The 19,598-nt window shown below is 54.3% G+C and overlaps 1 protein-coding gene across 2 annotated transcripts; it reads left to right on the forward strand.

Moving 5' to 3' along the window:
• The first annotated feature begins 8,716 nt into the window (after positions 1 to 8,716).
• On the forward strand, positions 8,717 to 14,078 carry BATF2 (basic leucine zipper ATF-like transcription factor 2). Of its 2 annotated transcripts, none has more exons than XM_058662812.1 (3): positions 8,717 to 9,684; positions 10,687 to 10,791; positions 13,348 to 14,078. In XM_058662812.1, the coding sequence occupies exons 1-3, from the start codon at positions 9,646 to 9,648 to the stop codon at positions 13,966 to 13,968; spliced, it is 765 nt and encodes a 254-aa protein (XP_058518795.1). In that variant the 5' UTR covers positions 8,717 to 9,645; the 3' UTR covers positions 13,969 to 14,078. The 2 variants fall into 2 exon arrangements, with proteins under 2 accessions (XP_058518795.1, XP_004596916.2); XM_004596859.2 differs by having other exon boundaries at positions 8,721 to 9,684; positions 13,345 to 14,078.
• The last annotated feature ends 5,520 nt before the right edge of the window (positions 14,079 to 19,598 follow it).

Below are 19,598 nucleotides of genomic sequence, written 5' to 3' on the forward strand. Positions count from 1 at the left end.
CGCAGCTCATTGGTGGCTGCGCCGCCTGGGCCCGCCCTCGCCCCACGTGACTGCGAGGAGGCCGGGGTCCCTCTAACGGCCTTGGGGGGCTCGGGCGCCGCATTAACCCTTGGCCTCCCGAGGGCCCAGGACTGGTCTGGAGGACCTGCGAAGGCGTCGGGACCGAGAGGACGCGCGCCCGTGGGGCCAGGGCCAGGCTCTGTCCTCCGGAACCTCGAGCCCACACGCTCCCTTAGTCAGTGTCCGAGTGGAAAAGCGGGCTTCCTCTCGTCTGGCTCCTGTGGGGAGGGCGCCCACGGTTCTGTAGGATCGGAAGTGGAGTATCCGTGACTCGAACCGGTGACCCCGTGGGATGCCGACACCACGCCTCGAGGGTTTTCCCTCCTCACCAGTGGAGACCAAGTGAAGAAGCAGGGCCAAAGCGGCGTGTAAAGTCAGTGGGCAGTGCACTTTGCTGCCTGGCTCCGAGCCTGGGCCCCTGCCGGCTGTGGGTGAAGCTGGGGAGGTAGGGGAGGAGCCCCTTCCAGTGCCAGCTTCTGGTAATGGTGTGTGGTCTTCAGCGCAGCCTCCCCACAGCCCTAAGCAGTTTATTTTATTTCTTTATTTGTTTAATTCTTGTAGTTTTTGAGTAGGGAGTGGAAGGTTGAGATTTAAACTCAGAGCCAGTCAACAGTGACCCCCACCGTCTTACAGGGAGAAGGCTACAAAGGGGCTAGGTTTTCCATCCTCAGGAGGTGGTTGTGGCAGGTGACAGCTGGCCAGGGCACTTCCCAGGGCCGGTTCTAATCCCGGCAGCTCCACTTTCTCTCCATCTCTCCTCCTCTCTGTATATCTGACTTTGTAGTAAAATTTAAAAATAAATCTTAAAAAGAAAATGATGTGGTGGCACAGACAAGGCCTCAGCTTGCGATACTGACTTCCCGTAAGCAAGCACCACTTCCGGCCCCAGCTGTTCTTCCCAGCCACTTTCCTGCTATTGCACCTGGGAAGGTGGTTCAAGTGCTTGGGTCCCTTCACCCATGTGAGGAAACCCTGATGGATTCCTGGCTCCAGACCTCAGCCTGGTCCAGATCTGGGCTGTTGTAACTATTTGATATTTGAGGAGTGAACCCCCAGATGGAAAATATCTCTCACTCTGCCTTTCAGATAAATCTTAAAAAAAAAAAGCTGGCGGGGCTGACGCAATGGCTCAGTTGATTAATACTCTACCTTGCAATGCCTGTAACCTATATAGGCAACAGTTTGTGTCCCGGCTGCTCCACTTCCCATTCGGCTCCTTACTAGTGGTCTAAGAGAAGATGGCTCAAAGCCTTAGGACTCTATACCTGTGTGGAAGACCCAGAAGAACTCCTGGCTCTTGGCTTTGGATCAACTCAGCTCTGGCCGTTGTGGCCATTTGGGGAGTGAACCAGCAGATGGAAGATCTCTGTGAATCTGCCTTTCCAATTAAAAATAAACAAACAAAACCCTTGGCAAGACTCCAGCTGTCGCTCAGCCTTCAGAGGAGATGGCTTGAACCTGGCCGGTGGTCAGTTTGCTTTAGGCTGATTGTCACTGGCTAATCATCCTTCTCTCTGGACCAGCCTGAGATGGAAGGGCTCCCCGAATGGCTCAGGTCCTCAGGTGCCCTGTGGAAGTGAGCTGAGTGTTTGACTCTTTGGATGTCTGTGTCAGCTCTGTCTTGGCTTACGTCCACAGCAGCACCTGATTGCATCGGCAGGCAGCTCCCAAGGGTGGAACAGCCTCAGGACTGAGGGAGTAGAACTTCAGAGCCTACTCCACAGTCAGAGGTCCCAGAAGCCTCCTTCCCGCCTTCCCAGGGTCCCCTGCCAGCAGTACACACGCTGCTGAGGTCTTCCCTTAGCTGGTTGGTACCATGCTGGGGTCATGGCTTCCTCATCCCCCCAGGTCACTTGGAGCAGGATGGAGGGCAGAGGCCCAGGAAGCCTCCTGTCTTCCCATCTTCCTGTCTGTCCCCATTGTCTGCCTTCTCTTGATATAGAAAGCCAATAGATAGGGCTTAGCCCGGGGACCTGCAGCTAATGTGTTTACTTATTTTTAAAGATTAGTTTATTTGAAAGGCAGAAAAAGAAGTTCTACCTGCTGGTTCACTCCCCAGATGGCCACAACATCTGGGCCTAGATCAGGCTGAAGCCAGGAGCCAGAAGCTCCATCCAGGTCTCCAGTGTGGGTGACGGGTATCCAAGCACTTGGGCTTTAGCAGGGAGCTGGATCCTAAGTGGAGCAGCTGGTACTCGAAGCAGTGATGCTGGTGTGACAGATGGCAACTTAAGCTGTTGTGCCACAATGCCCGCCCAGCAGCCAGTTTCTGATGGGCTGTGCACTCTGAGATGGGTGTGTGGGGTATCTACTCTCCATGGGTTTCGGGGTGCCCAGGAATACCCCTGACTCTGGAGGGGAGATGGAGCTAGTGGTGCTGGCTCTTGCCATGGCTGAGTTCCCTCTAGGTCGGGAAGGGGGCTTGCTCCTTGCCTGCCTTTGGCAACATAGTCCCATGATGTCCCCATCTCTTCACACCCCTTGCTGGGATCTCACTTTGGGGCCAGTAGTGGACTGGCTTCTCAGCAGGTGCCCACACCTCTGTGTCAGGTTGATTGGCAGCTAGGTACCGTCCCCATCTTTGCCAGCACAGCTGACCTCCTCTGCTGTCCAACAGGTGTCCTCAGAGTTTGTAGGTCATCCCTGAGTCACAAGAAGGAATTTTGAGCTGCTGGAGCATTAGCTGGGAACACCTCTTAGGTTAGCCAATTTGGGAGAAAAGATTAGTTTGAGAGACAGAGAGGGTTAGGGGAGAGACAGAATGTCCATTCACTGCGTCTTGTCCCAGATGGCAGCGACAGCTGTCCCCTTGCTGTGTGAAATGCTTCCTTTGGCCTCCCACACTGCTGCTCCTGCTCAGAGGCCTCCGGCTGGGCCAGTCTGCAGCACCTGGGAGCGGGCATGAGGCCGCCCGGGGCCACCCAGCCTGGCGCCCTGAGCTGCAGGTGAAGCCAAAGTTCTCAAGCTCCCCTCCGAATACATCGTCTCTTAATACTTTCCTCCACTGACCCATAGCAGGTACGGGAGTTCCCTGCCCTTCTAAAGATTCCCTGGGTCTCCCTTATTCTCTCTCTAGGACCCGCAAGACCTTGATGAATCACCAAAGCAGGACATGGTCAGAGACATGAACTGAGACACAAACTGGCATCCGTATGGGCTGCCAGTGCTGGCAGGTGGAGGATTAGCCAGCCATCATGCTGGCCCCGTGTATTTACTTTCACTAATGCTTGGTTTTTGTTTTTTTTTGGTTTTTTTTTGTTGTTGTTGTTTTTTAAAGATTTATTCATTTTTATTACAGCCAGATATACACAGAGGAGAAGAGACAGAGAGGAAGATCTTCCGTCCGATGATTCACTCCCCAAGTGAGCCGCAACGGGCCGATGCGCGCCGATCCGAAGCCGGGAACCAGGAACCTCTTCCAGGTCTCCCACGCGGGTGCAGGGTCCCAATGCATTGGGCCGTCCTCGACTGCTTTCCCAGGCCACAAGCAGGGAGCTGGATGGGAAGTGGAGCTGCCGGGATTAGAACCCACGCCCATATGGGATCCTGGGGCTTTCAAGGCGAGGACTTTAGCCGCTAGGCCACGTCGCCGGGCCCTTGTTTTTTGTTTTAAGGAAAAATTGTGGAGTTCAAGGACAGGGATGAGTTCTTTTCCTAATGAAAAAAAAACATATATATATACACACATATATACTTTGTTAAGGTAGAGAGACACAGAGATAGAACTGCCACACACTGGTTCACTCCTCAAATGGCAGTGATGACTGGGCCACGTCTGAGACCAGGAACATGGAACTCAATCTGGGTCTCACAGGAGGCTGGCAGGAGCCGTCGCTTGAACCCTCACCTGCTGCCTCTGGGGTTTTCCTTGAAGGAAATCAAAGTGGAGAGCCAGAGGGTGGGTATCTGGGTCTGTCTTGACTGCTGGACCAAACATACATTCCCTTTTGTTCACATCTGAGAGAGAGAGAGAGAGAGAGAGAGAGAGAGAGAGAGCTTCCATCTTCTGTTTACTCTGCACATGCCCACAGCCCCTGGGCTAGGGACGGGAGCCAGCAACTCCATCTTGGTCTCTCACATAGCTCCTACCTGCTGCCTCCCGGGCTCAGTACTGGCAGGAAGCTATCGTCATTGGCCACTGTGGCCCAGGCACTCCAGTGTGGGATATAGACAAGTCTACTGGTGGATTACCTGCCGTTCTGGAAACATCTTGTTGATCATTCTTGATTTTCTCTACTTAACCCTTCACTGTCATACACTGCTGATGGACTTACCTTCAGTTTTGGTACTGCAGTAACAGTGTCACTGGCCACTCCTGCCACACTCACCAGAAATAGCAGATGTCCACGGTGGAGGAATCTCTAGCTGACAAATTAGCCAATTCACATTTAGATCCTGGTCAAGCTGCAGCACAGTGGGCAAGCGGCACTATCAGGGTCCACCTGTCTACTCTAGCTGCGCTGCTCAGGCCTGGCAACATTCTCAGCTGAGGCTGTCTTCTGTGGCGTGATAGTCACTGCAAACATGAGCTTCGCTTTCTCAGCAGTCCCCACGAGGGTCCTGGGCTTGGCACTCCTTGACATGCCTTGGCTGTGGCAGCTGTTCACTGTGGTTAGAGACCAAAAGGAGCTGGGCAAAGCCTGGGAGTACAGGAATGGGGTCAGCTCCATTTGAACCGTTAGGGCCTAGAGTGAGTAGGCAGCATGTTGCAGGGACACTGAGGTGCTGCTGGCAGGCGACCATGTCAGGTTCAGCTACCAGGAGGCTAGCACCCCGCAGCACATCCCTGCTCCAATGGGTGCAATGTCCCTGGCACTCTCTTTTGGGACTTAGCTGTCTAAGCTGGAGAGGAAGGAAGGGCCCAGTGGTTAGGGCCTCTTGGCCAGGAAGGCAGTCTGGCTGAGCAGGTGCTTCTAGTTGAACGTGAGCAGACATCAGGAGTGGCAACAGCTTGGGAACTCTCCAGGGAATCGTGGGAGGAAGGAAGGACACTTTCACTCTTAGCTGGGTACACTGCTAGGGCTCACTGGAGCCAGAGGCTGCCAATAACTGTCCCTCCCCTCCCCCTGCCCCATCCAAAGGACCTGGGAGACTTCACATGGGGGTGCAGGTGGTCACTGCCACCCAGCCTAGCACCACAGCCATATGCTGTCGGCCTGTCCATAGCCCCCAGAACTTGATGCATTGCTGCGGTTCCTTTGCACTTGTCTGGAGTCTCTAGAATTGGTAGGAAATATAAGGAGCTGAGCTGGGCACAGCAGTGAGCACCCCAGGTACTTGGGGATGCAGTTGGGACCACAACTCCTCGGTTCTTCTGGTGGGGGGGTTGAGTCTCCTGTTGCGAGCTGTGTGACCTTGGCCTGGGTCCTTGTTTCCTCATCTGTAAAATAATGATGATACCACTGTCAGCCAGGTAAGCCACAGTGACAGAAGCCACACCAGGAAAGGGATCGCCAGGGAACCCAGCAGGGGCATGTCCCCTTTCTTGTCCCAGGGATTTCTGCGTTACTTCTTTATTTGAAGAGAGAGATATCTCCTATCCACTGATTTCATTCCTCAAATGCCTCCAATAGCCAGGCTGGACTGGGTCTAAAGTCATAAGACTGGAACTCAACCCAGATCTCCCATGTGGGTGACAGGGATCCCAGGACTTGAGCCATCACCTGCTGCCTGCCAGGGCATGCGTTAGCAGGAAGCTGGAACAGCCGGTGGAATCTTAGTTGCTTGTGACTCTTAGAGCCCAGAGGACTCACACTGGGGCTGCTGTGTGGGGTCTGACCCGCCAGGGTCATGGAGCAAGGATCTGAAGCTCCCGGCTGGGGTGGAGTGAGGTGGGGTGGGGCATGAAGCGAGAGGCCCTGGCCAACCTCACTCCCCGGCAGTCTGCCGGAACTGGCACTGAGGCGGGCTGCAGCTGGTCCCAGCTGGAGGACTCCAAAATGATCCCCTGTCCTCGCTCACACGGGAGGAAACCGAGGCTGAGCAGGAGCAGGGCTGAGGGCGACAAGGTCCTCTGGAGTGTGTCAGGCTGCTCAGTCAGCACCCTTTTCTACCTGAGTTCTGTGAGGACCGGTGACTGGCTGAGAGCACTCGGGACCCTGGGGCGGAGGGTTCCTCCCCAGGGGCTCCCGCTGGGCAGTGCCCTCTCTTCCCTCCCTTTCCCGACATAAAGCCACCCCTCTCCAGCACAAAAGAACCTTGCCAACAGGAAGTTTTCCAACAGGAAGTAACCTCTCCAGCAGGAAATGACCTCCCTAACAGGTGTGTCCCACATGCCCTTGGAAGGTTGTCAACCCCTGCCCCCCAACACTGGCTGAGGCTTAACAGCCCAGGCCGACACGTCAGCTGTGTGTGGGAAGTCCATAGCTGGCCCCAGCCCCAGCAACAGCCACTGGGCACTTTTCTTTGTTAGCTGCTGTCTACCTCTTCCTTCGCTTCCCTAAAGAGGCCAGGCCTGTTGAGAGAACCTGGGCTGAAGGGTCCTTGTCCCTGGTGTCTGTCCAGCTCAGGAGGCACGGACAGGCCTTGGCTTCTGGACCGGCTGTGTGACGCCCCCTCCCTTCTCCACAGGCCTCAGTTCCCTTAGTTGTGAAATGAGGGTGTGTGTTGGGGAGAGCCCCTCGCCACACCCCGGGCAGCCAGGATAAGGTGGGAGGAGTAGACCAGATGTCCCTTTACTTAGGAAAATCTAGGCGCTCCTGGCTGGACTTCCTTTGTTCATTCTCTGATGCAGTACCTACCTGGTGGAGACCAACTGTAAGGCCTTGGAGGTCCTTCGGAGAGCAAAGCAGGCCCAGATGTGGCTATCCAGGGGCTGCCTTTGGCCTCTGCCCACTGCGGGCTGCAGGTTTGGGACTACTGTGCCACTGGTGGAGGATCCAGGGTTGTGTTCCTCCCACCGCAGCCCCGCAGTTCTGCCCCTCCTGTGACGGCTGAGAGAAGACGCCTGTTCCCGGGCTAGTCCTTACCATGAGGATGTCTGGGGGGTGGGACCTTCAGGAGGAAGGAGGATCTAGATAAGGTCATGGGTGAGGAGCCCCCAGCAGATGTAGGGTCCTTGTAAGAAGATGAAAGAGCCAGTATTGTGGCATAGCAGGTAAACTGCCGCTTGTGGCACTGGTTCCAGTCCCGACTGCCCCACTTCCAATCCAACTCCCCACTAATGCGCCTGGGAAAGCAGTGGAGGATGGCTCAAGTCCTTGGGCCCCCGTGCCCAAGTGGGAGGCCCAGAGGAAGTACCTAGCTCCTAGTTTTGAATTGACTCAGTTCTGGCTGTAACAACTGTTGTGGAAGTAAACCAGCAGATGAAAGAGCTCTCTCTAACTCTGCCTTTCAAATTAATACATTTGTCTTTAAAAAAAAAAAAAAAGAAAAAAAAGAAAAAGGAGAGAAGAAGGCCCATAGCCTTCTCTCCGTGCTGTGTGGAAGAGGGCCCACCTGGGGAACTGCCCTTGCCCTTAGACCTGGATCTCGATAGGACAGCCCACCTATGGGAAGGTACAGAACAGCCACTTTCGGTAGGACACTGCCCAGCCTCACCCAGCCCCTCCCTCCCTGCCACCTGCACAGGAAGATCAAGCCATAAAAACCTGCAGAGTCACGGCCTCTCGGGAGGGGCTGCACCTGCTCCCCTCTATAGGAAGCAGGCTGTGGAGGAAGAGCAGGAACAGAAAGACTCAGAGGACACCTGGGCCCCAGGCCCTCCACTGGCAGATTTTTGGGGGGAGGGTTACGCCATGCCTGGGCTCCTCCTGATTCTTCCTCATGGACCTCACCAACTTGCTTAATGAGCCCTTCAGGTGCCCACCTCAGGCAAGATGCCCCAGCTCGCCTCCTTTCTGGGAAACAAAAGTATTTCAGAGCAACCTAACTATCCAGGGTGTCCCACTCCAGCCACCATACTAGGGGGCGAGGCTCAGCCCACGCATCCGCCAAGGCGCTGCTTCCAATCGCGAGCCCCATCTGTGATGCCAGAATGCACACCTGCCCTCCATACAGTTTAGGGATGGCTAGTGTGCCCTAGCCAGGCAGTCCTAGAAGAGTTCTGGGCTCCATTCCAGGAAAGCATAGGATTGCTAGGCTCTGTACATCTCTCTGCCCAGGACAGACCTGGCAGGCATCACCAATCTATTGCAGTCCTAAACCCACACAGAGGACCCTATCTGAAGTATCTGCCATCAATGTGGGCTTGTGTCATCAGTCTTGAGCTTCCGGGACTGGAGCCATAGGACCCTACACACCCGCATGCTGATCCTGGACAGGGCTTGCTAACTTGCCTCAATCCCCCAGACAGATGTCCTGTCTCTCAGAGTCGCACAACCAGCAGGTGGGGCTGGGCTTCGACGTTTATGAGGTCTTCTGAAGCTTTTATTAGGAAGCACTTCAGGCGCCCTCCAAAGCATGTGTCATTATGAGGTCATGGCTTTGTTCCCTGAATTTGAGCAAACACCACTGGAGTCCCGTGTGTCCCTGTCGGTCCGCCTCCCCCCGCCCCGACTCTGCATTTTGTGTTTCTCATTCCCATGCGTATTTTCATACTTTTACGACAAACACAGGGGCTTCAAAGTTGATGGAAAAAATGAAATCAAAGAGACAGGTTGAGAAACAAATGTTTTAGAAACAGTTAACTCTCTGGTTAGGATGTGCTCGTCCCACGTTAGAGCACCTGGGTTGTTCTTCCAGCTTCCTGCTACAGTGGACCATGGGAGGCTGTGGTGATGGATTGCTGTCACCCACGTGGGAGACCCAGCTATGGGTAACTGGGCAGGCAGTGAACAGTAAATAGGATCTTCTCTTTCTCAAATAAAGTTTTGAAAAAGTTTATTATGCCGGTGCAATAAAAGTTTGGAATATGCTCCTACGTTACAGATTGGGAAACAAAAGCAGAGAAAAGAGAGGGACTGCAGGCTGACCTCCTAAGCCCTGGACCCTGTGTCCGTCCCCTGCTGCGTGTCCTGTCCTGCATAGGGACCACTGCTGACCTCTGTAGACACATCAGTCTGGGAGGGTTTGGGTGGGTCTGTGTGGCGGCACAGGGTGCTTAGTTCCGACATGCAGCCTGGGGGTGGGTATTTGTGCCACCCCCCCCCCCCCCACTCTGTCCAACTCAGGCTCAGAGACAATGAGTTGGCTTCTCAAAGCTGCACAGCCCTGGTGGCGCCACACCCCCACAGGTGCTTGTATTCCCCCCTCCCCCAACACACCCTGCAATGGTTTCTCTCCTGGGCTCCGTCCTGGGTGGCCTGCTCCCCCTCTCTTTCCCCTCTACCTACCTGGCCTTCATCCCTCTTCTCCACTCATCACCATCCTCCTCCCAGCCCCTGCCCTCCCCTCCCCCGCCAGGCGGCAACCGGAAGGCAGGGTCATGTTAGGAAATCCCAGCCACGTGAGCACTCCCAAGTCTTGGCTTCTGGGCAGCCGATGGTTTTAGGAGAAACTGAAACTGGACCGGCGGGGGCGGAGTGGTCACCAGGGATTTAAGGAACCGCAGCTTCCTTGCCCCCTCCCCCCACCAGGACACTGGGAGGTCACAGCTGCCAAGGACTCCCAGGGTTTGCATGGGCTTCTGCTCTTCCCGCTGAAGCTATGCACCTCTGTGGGGACAACAGTCAGCTGACGGGCACTGTGAGTATGGGCAGCAGGGATGGGGGGCTGCAGAGGGAGTCTGGCCACGCTGTGAGGGATGCAGCTGGTGGCAGGGGTGCTGCGTGACCACGGCCTCACACGTTCTCGGGCTCTTGCTTTCCATCCCACCTGCTAGTCTCACTGCAAACTTTAGAACTTGTCCTCTGTACACCTGCTCCTTCTGAATCCACCTGATCCCTCGGCCTCCCTGCTTTTATGGAAGCTTCCTCCTCTCCTACAATTCCTGGCTCCTGGTTTCCTTTGGAGACCTTCCCCTTCCCAGACACCTGGTCTTGCTATACACCCCAACCTCTAGCCCTACCCCACCCCAGCATCTAAAATGAACCTGCTGCGGGTGTGACTTCTTAGAGCTGTTTCCAGAACGCTGAGCTGTTTCTTCTAGGTTCTGGGGACCCCAAGGGTAGGAAGTGGTCCCAGTTTGCAATCTCTGAACCTACTCATGTGGCCAAGCTGCTAGCCCCACTGGCATGGGAACGTTGCAAGGGGACAAGGTGTGGGCAGCAAGTTTTGCCCATTATGTTCATTGCTATTTTCCCACCTTAGCTTGGTGCCTGGCACCTAAAAGGTGCTTAAGACCTGCTGGTTGAGTAAGTGGGGATCCATTCTGGGTGAGATGAGGCATAAGCATGTGGAGTTGCACCAGACGCTGGCCTAGATGCCCGGGGCCAGGGGAGGTCACAGGAGATTCAGCACCTTGGCCTGCCCTGCGGGCTGCTCACCTGCCCGTCCTCCTGGCAGCCTGCCCTGAGGGACGCAGCAGGTTACAGCATGGAGTTTGAGTCCCAGCTCTGCAGCTTCCTGGCTGACCGTGAGCATCACCCTGTGGGCAGGGCTGGCAGCGTGTGAGGGGTGCAGTGTCGGGGCTGGGAGGGCACAGAGGGAGCTGGAGGGACCCTCAGGCCTTGGCTCCAGGGAAGACCGGGGCCATGCTAATGGCTGAGGAGCGTCTCCCCACCCAGCCCTCTGACTTGCACCCTGCAGAACCCCGAGGAGTTGCAGAGGCAGCTGAGGAAGAAACAGAAGAACCGGGCGGCCGCCCAGCGCAGCCGGCAGAAGCACACAGACAAGGCAGACACGCTGCACCAGGTGGGGCCTCACCCAGTGTCGGGCATGCTAGGCTTTTCCTAAAGAAATGTAGGTTTGTTCAGCTCGGGGTTCTGGAAGCTGAGCAGTGGCAACAGTACCGCCTGGGCACCAGCTGGGCACCTGGTGAGGGCCCTCCTGCTGCGGCATGGCATGGGGGACGCCCCATGATAAGAGAGCATGCCACAGTGAGCAAGCTCTATGGCAGAGCTGCTCCCGAGAGACCCCGCCAACCCACCCATCTTTTACCCATCCACCTCCCAAACATCGTAACCAGCTAGCTTGGGAAAGTTGAGCTTCTGGAACATGAAATCTAGATGACACACTCAGACCACAGTCCCTGCTTTGCCACCCATCCCCCAGTTCCAACTGGCTTAAATTTCCCCCTACCTACATTCTTTGAACCTAGGTATCAAGAGTTTTAGGGTAACCTAATGTAGTACTTTTAATGGGGGAGGGGGCATAATCCAGGTCTTAGAACACAGTTCTTTAAGTGAATGCAGGTAAGAAAACCCCTGGGTGGCTAAGGAACCAGCATGGGCACAGGTGCACCTGGGAGCCAGCCCAGGTGCCCAGGAGAGCGTCTCAGTACACCCATTCATTCACTCTGAAGGGCTTCCTGGGTGCCGCCTCCACCCCTACTCCATGTGGCAGGCAGAGTTTAAAGAGGTACAGCTGCGACCAGAGCAGACAGAAAGCCCCGCCCCCAGCCCCACAGGGCTCATTTTCCTGTGGAGAAACCAACCAGCCAGATACATGGTCCATGAAAGATTGGGGATGTCAGATGGTGTCGAGTCTGTGGGCAGGGGGAGAGCAGGGACAGAGTGGGTGGAGTGAGGCCATAGATGTTTGTGAGGGATGCCTGGGCGTCCTGAAAGTGGACACTGCATGAATGAACGAGCAGAAGTCTGCATGACCCATTAGGTTTTAGACACGTCCGTCCCCACACGGGACAGCGGGGTTGGTGATACCTTTGAAGCTTGTCAGATCCTTGAGTCTTTAGCCCCTGCATTTTGTAATCCAGGCCGCTTAAATGATCCCCCCCCCTAAAAGAGGGGAGAGCCCAGGAAATGGGTTGTGTTATTCAGCCTCTTGAGATGTGTAAATAAAATTCCTTCAGCGTTTCCACCAATTTTGTCACCATGAACAGCTGCTTAGAACCACATGTGGCTGACGGTCCCCACAGGATTTCAGAATGTGGTCAGCAGGACGAGGCCTGGTGCTGACCCAGAGCACACCTATGCCATCTGCCTGCGTGGCAGCCCTGCACGCCCGTCCTGCCATGGCACTGCAGTCGGCGAGCTCTGGCACAAGAGAGTCCTGCCAGCTGCATGAGGCCGACTGGAGGCATCCAGGAGAGAATGCCGTGGACCCTGGGCCCTGGAGGCCATGTCGGTGGCAGCACAGTGGAGGGAGCAGCCGGGAGAAGATCCAGACCGAAGAGACAGGAAATGGGGGTGGGGTGGGGGGGCAGGAAAGCAGAACAGGGGCAGGTGCTGGGCTCAGTGGTTAAACTGCAGGCTGGGACCCCCACATCCTACACCAAGCTGCAGGCCTGGCTCCTGCTCATGCACACCCAGGGTGGCAGCAGGTGATGATGGCTCAAGTGCTCAAGTCGCTGCCACTCACAGAGGCCATCTGGATCAGTGGCTTGTGTACCACTGTCTCTAGCCTGGGCTAGTCCTGCCCATCGTAGACACTGGGAAATGATCTAGCAGATGAGAGATCTGTGTGTGTGTACCACTGTCTCTAGCCTGGGCTAGTCCTGCCCATCGTAGACACTGGGAAATGATCTAGCAGATGAGAGATCTGTGTGTGTATCTCAATGCCTTTCAAAGAAAGAAAAAGAATAGTTTTTTGTTTGTTTGTTTTTTTGTTTTGTTTTGTTTTTCAAAAGAAGAAGGGCAGGTGTTCTGGCATAGTGGGCTAGGCCACCACTCAGGATACCCAGTTCCCATACTGGAATGCCCATTCAAGTCCTGATTCCTCCGCTTCTTATTCAGTTTCCTGCTAACGTGCCTAGGAGGCAGTGGACAGTGGGCCAAGTTCTTGGATTCTCACTGCCCACATGAAATAATGGAAGATCTCTCTCCTGTCTTGCTCTGGCTGCTTTTCAATCAAATAAATAAATCTAAATAAATAAATAAAAGGAAGAGAGGGGGAGCAAGACAGTGGGCAGCAGGAGCAGAGCAGCTGCTCTGAGCTGCAGTGGTCCCAGCCTCCGATCCCAGAATAGGGAGTTGGAACCCTGAGAACGCAGAGCATCTTGTTGAAGGGCTTTAACTGAGGAGTAAATGTCCGAGTCTCCAAATGACTCCTGTGGGTCAAGGGCACAGGTGCTGCAGGTGGCACACCTGTCAGGTGTGATGGGCTGAGAGCAGGTGGGATTCTAGGTGGGAACGGTGATGCCTGGGGGCAGTGACGGGAGGAGGGCAGGGCAGGTATGAGCATGGTGAGGCCGTAGAATGGGGCTGGCCATTCACATGGTAGTGGCATCTGAGTTGAACACCTGATACCGGCTGACACTCCCTCCCCGCCCACCTGCCTCTCCCTCAGCAGCATGAGTCCCTCGAAAGACACAACCAAGCCCTGCGGAAGGAGATTCAGGCCCTGCAGGCGGAGCTGGCCTGGTGGAGTTGGACCCTGCACCTGCACACACACCTGTGCCCCACCGACTGCGCTTCCTGCCCGACTCCGGGGCCCCCTGGCTGCTGGAGCCACGCTGAGTGCCCCCCAGGCCTTGCACCCCATGAACGTGACTGTCAAGAGCAGTCTGGCATGTTCCAGAACCCAATGTCCTCGTCTCCAACTCAGCAACTCTCTCCAGGCCCTCGGCTGCTTGATTCTCCTGGCCTCTTCTCATCCCCTCCCCCTGCCGGGTCCCTTGCCTCAGGTCCGGCTGTGATGACTGCCCAACTGTCCCCCAGCCCTGTCCTGGATGCCTTGCCTGCTGGTTCCAGCCTGACAGGGTCTTCTAAGCTCAAGGTCCTCCTGTCCGGCCCCGCAGCCCAACCCGGCCCTGCACAGCCCCTTGGGCTAGGGCACTCCTCTGGGGGGAAGTTGGGGTCCCCTACATCCTACTCCCCAGGGCTCACCTGTTTGCAAGAGCTGGGCATGGATCCCGATCCCCACCCTCTCCTGGCCTTCCCACTGCTCTCCTCAGCTCAAGTCCACTTCTAACCCACTGCTGACAGTCGCTTTAGCATGCTGGCATCTCCCTCATGGCCACCAGAGGCTGCCCTTCTGACTGACGGCTGGGCCAGGATTTTCCAGAGCCAAAAAATATATCGTCAGGTGGTGGACCCTCACACTGCCTCCCAATCGTCCTGCAAGCCAAAATGCTCGTTCTGTTTCTTGCAGTAAAGGTCAAGAAGCCAAGGGACATGTTGCCAGGTCATATGGCCTTTGGGGATTCGGCCACCTGCTCCTCCCTCTGCTGATGGGATCTCGGGCCCAGGTGTTCTAGGGGCAGAGGTCTGGGAAACTGGCAAGAGGAAGAGGGGTGCATGCTGGGAGCCTAGGAGGGCCCTCTCCTCTCTGCTCTGTCTCCTGGGGCTGGAGCTCTGAGGTCCCAGAGGCTTGGTCCTTACAGGGGACACCCTGTGGAATCCAGGCCCGAGGTGGGGAGGCCCAGCAGCAGCCTTGAAGCAGATTCTCTTGCCCCCCCCCCCAGTATGGTTTCTGGGGTCAAGAAACTGAACCCGTAGTCAGAGGTGGGGAGGAGCCTAGGTACCCATGGCCTCCCCAGATCTTCGGAAGCACCACAGACTCATCCAGTGTTGGGGGCAGGGGGAGGGGCTCGTGCTCAGATTCCAGGAGAAGCACTGTAAGGTGCCCCAAGATTAGAAGCCCCAGTTTTTCTTCCAGATTTTTGTCCTAAGTGCATTGCTGGAGGCTGAACACAGGTCTTGGCACCTGTATGCATGGTTTGCAAATAAGGGTTTTTCCTACTCCCTTGGGTTGCAGTGTGCTCCATGCTGGGGGACATCAGAACGTCTTTGAAACAAGAGAGAATTATCTAGAATCTGTGGCAGGAAGCTCCTTGTGCACCAGCTAATCCAAACTCCTGTCCATTGGATTGACGGGGAAATTGAGGCCCAGATGGGTTCCATAACAAGCCCAAGGCCTCGTGACTAGGAAATGGTGTGCACTTGGTGAAACAGTAATATTAAACACAGGCTAGCCTGCCATTGATTTTCCACATTCCCTTCCTGCATGCCCTGCTGATAGTTCCCACTCAAGGGGAAAGGCAGGGTAAAATTCCACTTCAAGGTCAAAATGAACAACACTGGTCTGGTTCCAGGATGGACTACTAAAATACCCCTAAGAGAAAAGAATGCTGGGATAGCACGGTAGTGTAGCAAGCTAAGCTTCTGCCTGTAGCAACAACGTTCCATATGGGCACTGGTTCAGGTCTAGGCTGTTCTACTTTGGATCCAGCTCCCTGCTAATGCTCTGGGAATAGCAGCAGAAGGTACTTGGGTCCCTGCCACCCACAGAGGAGACCTGGAAGAAGCTCCTGCCTTCAACCTGGCCCAGCCCTGGCTGTTGCAGCCATTTGGAGGAGTGAACCAGCAGACGGAAGATCTCTCTCTCTCTTCACAAAAATAAATATATCTTTTTAAAAAAAGAATGCTTTGAAGACTATTTAATGAGGTGAGAAGATGCTTGCAACATGTTAGAAGAAAATTGAAGCTGCAACTGTCACGATGGGATGACATTATGTTTGTGTAAAAACATAAACAGGATAGAAGGCGTGGGAGGAGATGTTGTAGACTGTTGATGGGGAAGTGCTAATGTGTGTGTGTTCCCAAATGTGTGCATGCAGCTACTGCTGTTGCGCTTGCTCGCACGGCGGAATCAAGCCAGAAGTCTGTCTCTGGGTCAGCCAAGAACCTGCTCCCACATAACAAATCACTCTGAAACTTGGTGCCTTACGCAACAAAACGCTTGCCGTCCTGCAGATTTCGTGGGTCAGCGTCCGGCTGGGGTTTAACCAGCGCCTCTGGCTCAGCATCTCACACAGGGCAAAAACAAAGCTGGTAGCTGGGGCTGACAGCAGTCACCCCAAGCCTTGATGGGGTAAGGGGTGACCTGCTTCCAGGCCAACTCACGTGGTTCTCTTGCAACCTCAGCACCGCTGCCTCCCAGACCAGCTCGATGGGACTGTGCAGCTCAGATCCTTGGGAATTGGGAGCTAGAGATGCATTAGCTTGCCATGCAGGGTGATCCGCAGGGTAGTGCGTTGGGTGGGAGTGGTCCCAACAACCATTGCAGCATGCACAAAGGGTCTGGGGTTGGAACAGCCTAAGAGTGCGTGAGCAACAGAAGGGATGCTGGGGCACAGACCTAGAGATAGAAGGGCAAGATGGAGTCTGCATAGAGCCTGGGAAAGTTGAGGAGGTTGCTAGAAGGATGCAAATGACTCCTGGGAATGGGAAGTCTTCTAAGAGCTTTAAGTAGCAGAGGAAACTGATGGTCTCATTCAATTGAAATCTTCAGTACTTACTCTGAGACAAACACAAGTCCAGGCACTGGACTAAGCCAGAGAGGAACATACAATGTCTTTCCTCATAGGTATTTATGTTTCTTTTCTTTTAAAATTTATTTATTTTTATTGAAAGGCAGATTTACAGGAAGAGGGAGAGATAGAAAGGTCTGCCCTTGGCAGTGAGTTGGCTCACTGCACAACTAAGCTGATTCGCAGCCAGGAGCCAGGAGCTTCTGCTACAGTGGTGCAGGTCCCAAGGACTTGGGCCATTCTCTACTGCTTTCCCAGGCAATTAGCAGGAAGCTGGATGGGAATGGAGCCAGGGCATAAACTGATGCCCACATAGGAAGCTGGCACTTGCGAGGTGGAGGATTGGCTGTTTGTCACACCAGCCCTGGGGATTCTGCAGTTTACAATAGGGTGGCCAAGGTGAGGGATGAGCTTAGAGAAAGTGGGAGGAGATGAAGCCAGGGAGGCCACGCGTGGGCCAGATCACATGCGCGTACCACTGTAAGGGTTCACTCTTTGTAACTGGAGGAGCCTGACGTTTTGAAAAGATCAAATTGCTCAGCAGGGGTGAACAGACCCAAGGAGGCAGCCCGGAGTGGCTATAGAATGGGAGGCAGGCATCGCAGCCTGGGTGTGCAGGAAAGGGTGGGATGCAGAGTGACTCTGGTGGTTGGTGGTGCCAAAGGTCAGGCAAGACTAGGAGGTAAGCTGTGTGTCGGGGGGAGCTGGCCTGTGAGGGCTATTGCAGGCTGTGGGGTCTCTCTTTACGTGTCCCCACAGCACTCAGCTGGATACACCTTCTCTCTGGGCTCTGCATGCACATGCGCAGAACCTGCCCTATCTTTCCTCTTCTTCCGATTATGTCTGCCCCTCAGGACCTGCACCAGGCCATTGCTGTGCCTTGCCCTGGCATCAGTGTCTTCCTTCTTGTGTGATATCAGTGACAGCCACTGGTCTGACACATCAGGTACATTCACAGAGCCCAGGCTCAGGGAGGTGGTAACGCACAGAGGTTGGAGCCTTCTGGGCACCAGGTCCAGATGGGGTTGGGTTTAGGTCGCAATTCTACTATTTCCTGGTCCAATTTCCTCTATTATTTTAAATGTTTTTAAAGATTCATTTATTTGATTACTTGACGGGAAGAGTAAGGGGAAGCAAGAAGTAAAGAGGAAGAAAAAAAAAGTTTCCATCTGCTGGTTCATTCACCAAATAGCCACAATGTCCAGGGCTGAGGTAAGCTGAAGCCAGGAGCCTCTTCCAGGTTTCCTGCATGGAGGCACAATCCCAAGGATCAGCTGCTCCCCCAGGCCATTTATCAGGAAGCTGGATTAAAAACTAGGACATGGGCCTGGCACAGTGGCCTAGTTGCTGGGGTCCTCGCCTTGAAAGCACTGGAGATTTCATATGGGCGCTGGTTCTAATCCTGGCAGCCCTGCTTCCCATCCAACTCCCTGCTTGTGGCCTGGAAAAGCAGTCCAGGACAGCCCAAAGCTTTGCGACCCTGCACCTGCATGGGAGACCTGGAGGAAGTTCCTGGTTCCTGACTTTGGATTGGCACAGCTCTGGCCATTGCAGTCACTTGGGGAGTGAATCATCAGACAGAAGATCTTCCTCTCTTTCTCTGCTCCTCTCTGTATATATGACTTTGCAATTAAAAATTGATAAATCTTTTTTTTTAAAGATTTATTTTTATTACGATGTCAGATATACAGAGAGGAGAGACAGAGAGGAAGATGATTCACTCCCCAAGTGAGCCGCAATGGGCCGGTGCGCGCCGATCCGATGCTGGGAACCAGGAACCTCTTCCAGGTCTCCCATGCGGGTGCAGGGTCCCAAGGCTTTGGGCTGTCCTCCACTGCTTTCCCAGGCCACAAGCAGGGAGCTGGATGAGAAGTGGAGCTGCCGGGATTAGAACCGGTACCCATATGGGATCCCGGGGAGTTCAAGGTGAGGACTTTAGGCGCTAGGCCACACCGCCGAGCCCAAAAATTAACAAATCTTAAAAAAAAAAAAGGAAAACTAGGACGTGAACAGGCATCCATTTGGGACACAGGCACCACCACACCCAGCAGCTTAATGCACTATGCCACAACCCTGTTCCCTCCCTCAATTATTTTTCTGTACTCACTTTTCTCACCTGGAAAATGTGGATTTACAAGGAATCCACATGTAGGTATATATGTGTGTATATATGTTCATGTGAGTATATAATCCTAGATATGTATAATTGAAGAGCATATGTCCACCAAAAGAGATCAACAAGAATGTTTGTGTCAGCAGAACTGCTAATGTTAGAAAACTGGAAATAGCCCAAAGACCCATCAGCTGTACAATGAATAGAAGGTGGACTATTTTACACAATGTTACACAGTAACAGAAATGAATAGATCACAGTGATTTGTAGCAACAGCATTTATCCTCACAAACATAATGTTAGGTCATTGTTTAGAAGCCAGTTAAAAAAGAAAGCTCCTCCTGGGACTGACCTGTGGCATAGTGAGCACAGTTGTCAACAGTGATGCCTAGGGCGCTGGCTTGAATCTTGGCTGCTCTACTTCCCATCCAGATCCTGCTTGTGGCCAGGGAAAGCAGCAGAGGACGGCCCAAAGCCTTCAGACCCTACACCCACATGGGAGACCTGGAAGAGGCTCCTGGCTCCAGATCGGCTCAGCTCTGGCCATTGTGGCCGTTTGGGGAGTGAACCAGTGAGTGGATGGAAGATCTCTCTCGCTGACTTTCCTTCTCTCTGTAAAAATCTGCCATTCACATGAAAATAAGTGTCTTTAAAAAAAGTACATGTTAGGGCCTGGCGCGGTAGTCTCGTGGCTAAAGTCCTTTTACAAGCTGGGATTCCATATGGGTGGCCCTGCTTCCCATCCAACTTCCTGTTTGTGGGCTACATCAGGGTGCTGGCAATGCCAAAACACGAAAGCTTTAAAGATGATTACACGAATGTGTTCCTTCTAGGAAAACTCATTGATGCCTGCATCTGTGGTTCGTGCCGGTAGAAAGATGGAAAGAAGAAATCAGAACACGGTGCTGTTCTAGAAGAAAGAGCGTGCCTGGTCCCCAGGTGAAGTCTGTGAACAGTCAGAACCATGGACAGATCAGCGCATGCGCTCCGGGGAGGGCTGGAGGTAAATGAGGACCTCCGGGGCGAGCCAGCAGGCTGGCAGGCAGTCCAGTGCCTGCTGGCTCGCCCCGCTCTGCATCCTGGAGCCTCTTCCCTGGGGACGGTGACCATCTGTGTGTGCGCTCAGACGGCATTTCACGCCATTTTACCAAGTCCACAGCTCTTGGTTCTTCTGAG

The sequence above is a fragment of the Ochotona princeps genome, chromosome 4, assembly GCF_030435755.1.
Source record: "Ochotona princeps isolate mOchPri1 chromosome 4, mOchPri1.hap1, whole genome shotgun sequence".
Taxonomy (NCBI): Eukaryota; Metazoa; Chordata; class Mammalia; order Lagomorpha; family Ochotonidae; genus Ochotona; species Ochotona princeps.

What these genes read in the sequence shown, in the direction of transcription:
- BATF2 (XM_004596859.2), top strand. Translation starts at nt 9,646, where the DNA reads ATGCACCTCTGTGGGGACAACAGTCAGCTGACGGGCACT. An exon ending in ACAGTCAGCTGACGGGCACT is followed by an intron (nt 9,685 to 10,686) that starts GTGAGTATGGGC and finishes TGCACCCTGCAG; the next exon opens with AACCCCGAGGAGTTGCAGAG. An exon ending in AGGCAGACACGCTGCACCAG is followed by an intron (nt 10,792 to 13,344) that starts GTGGGGCCTCAC and finishes CCTCTCCCTCAG; the next exon opens with CAGCATGAGTCCCTCGAAAG.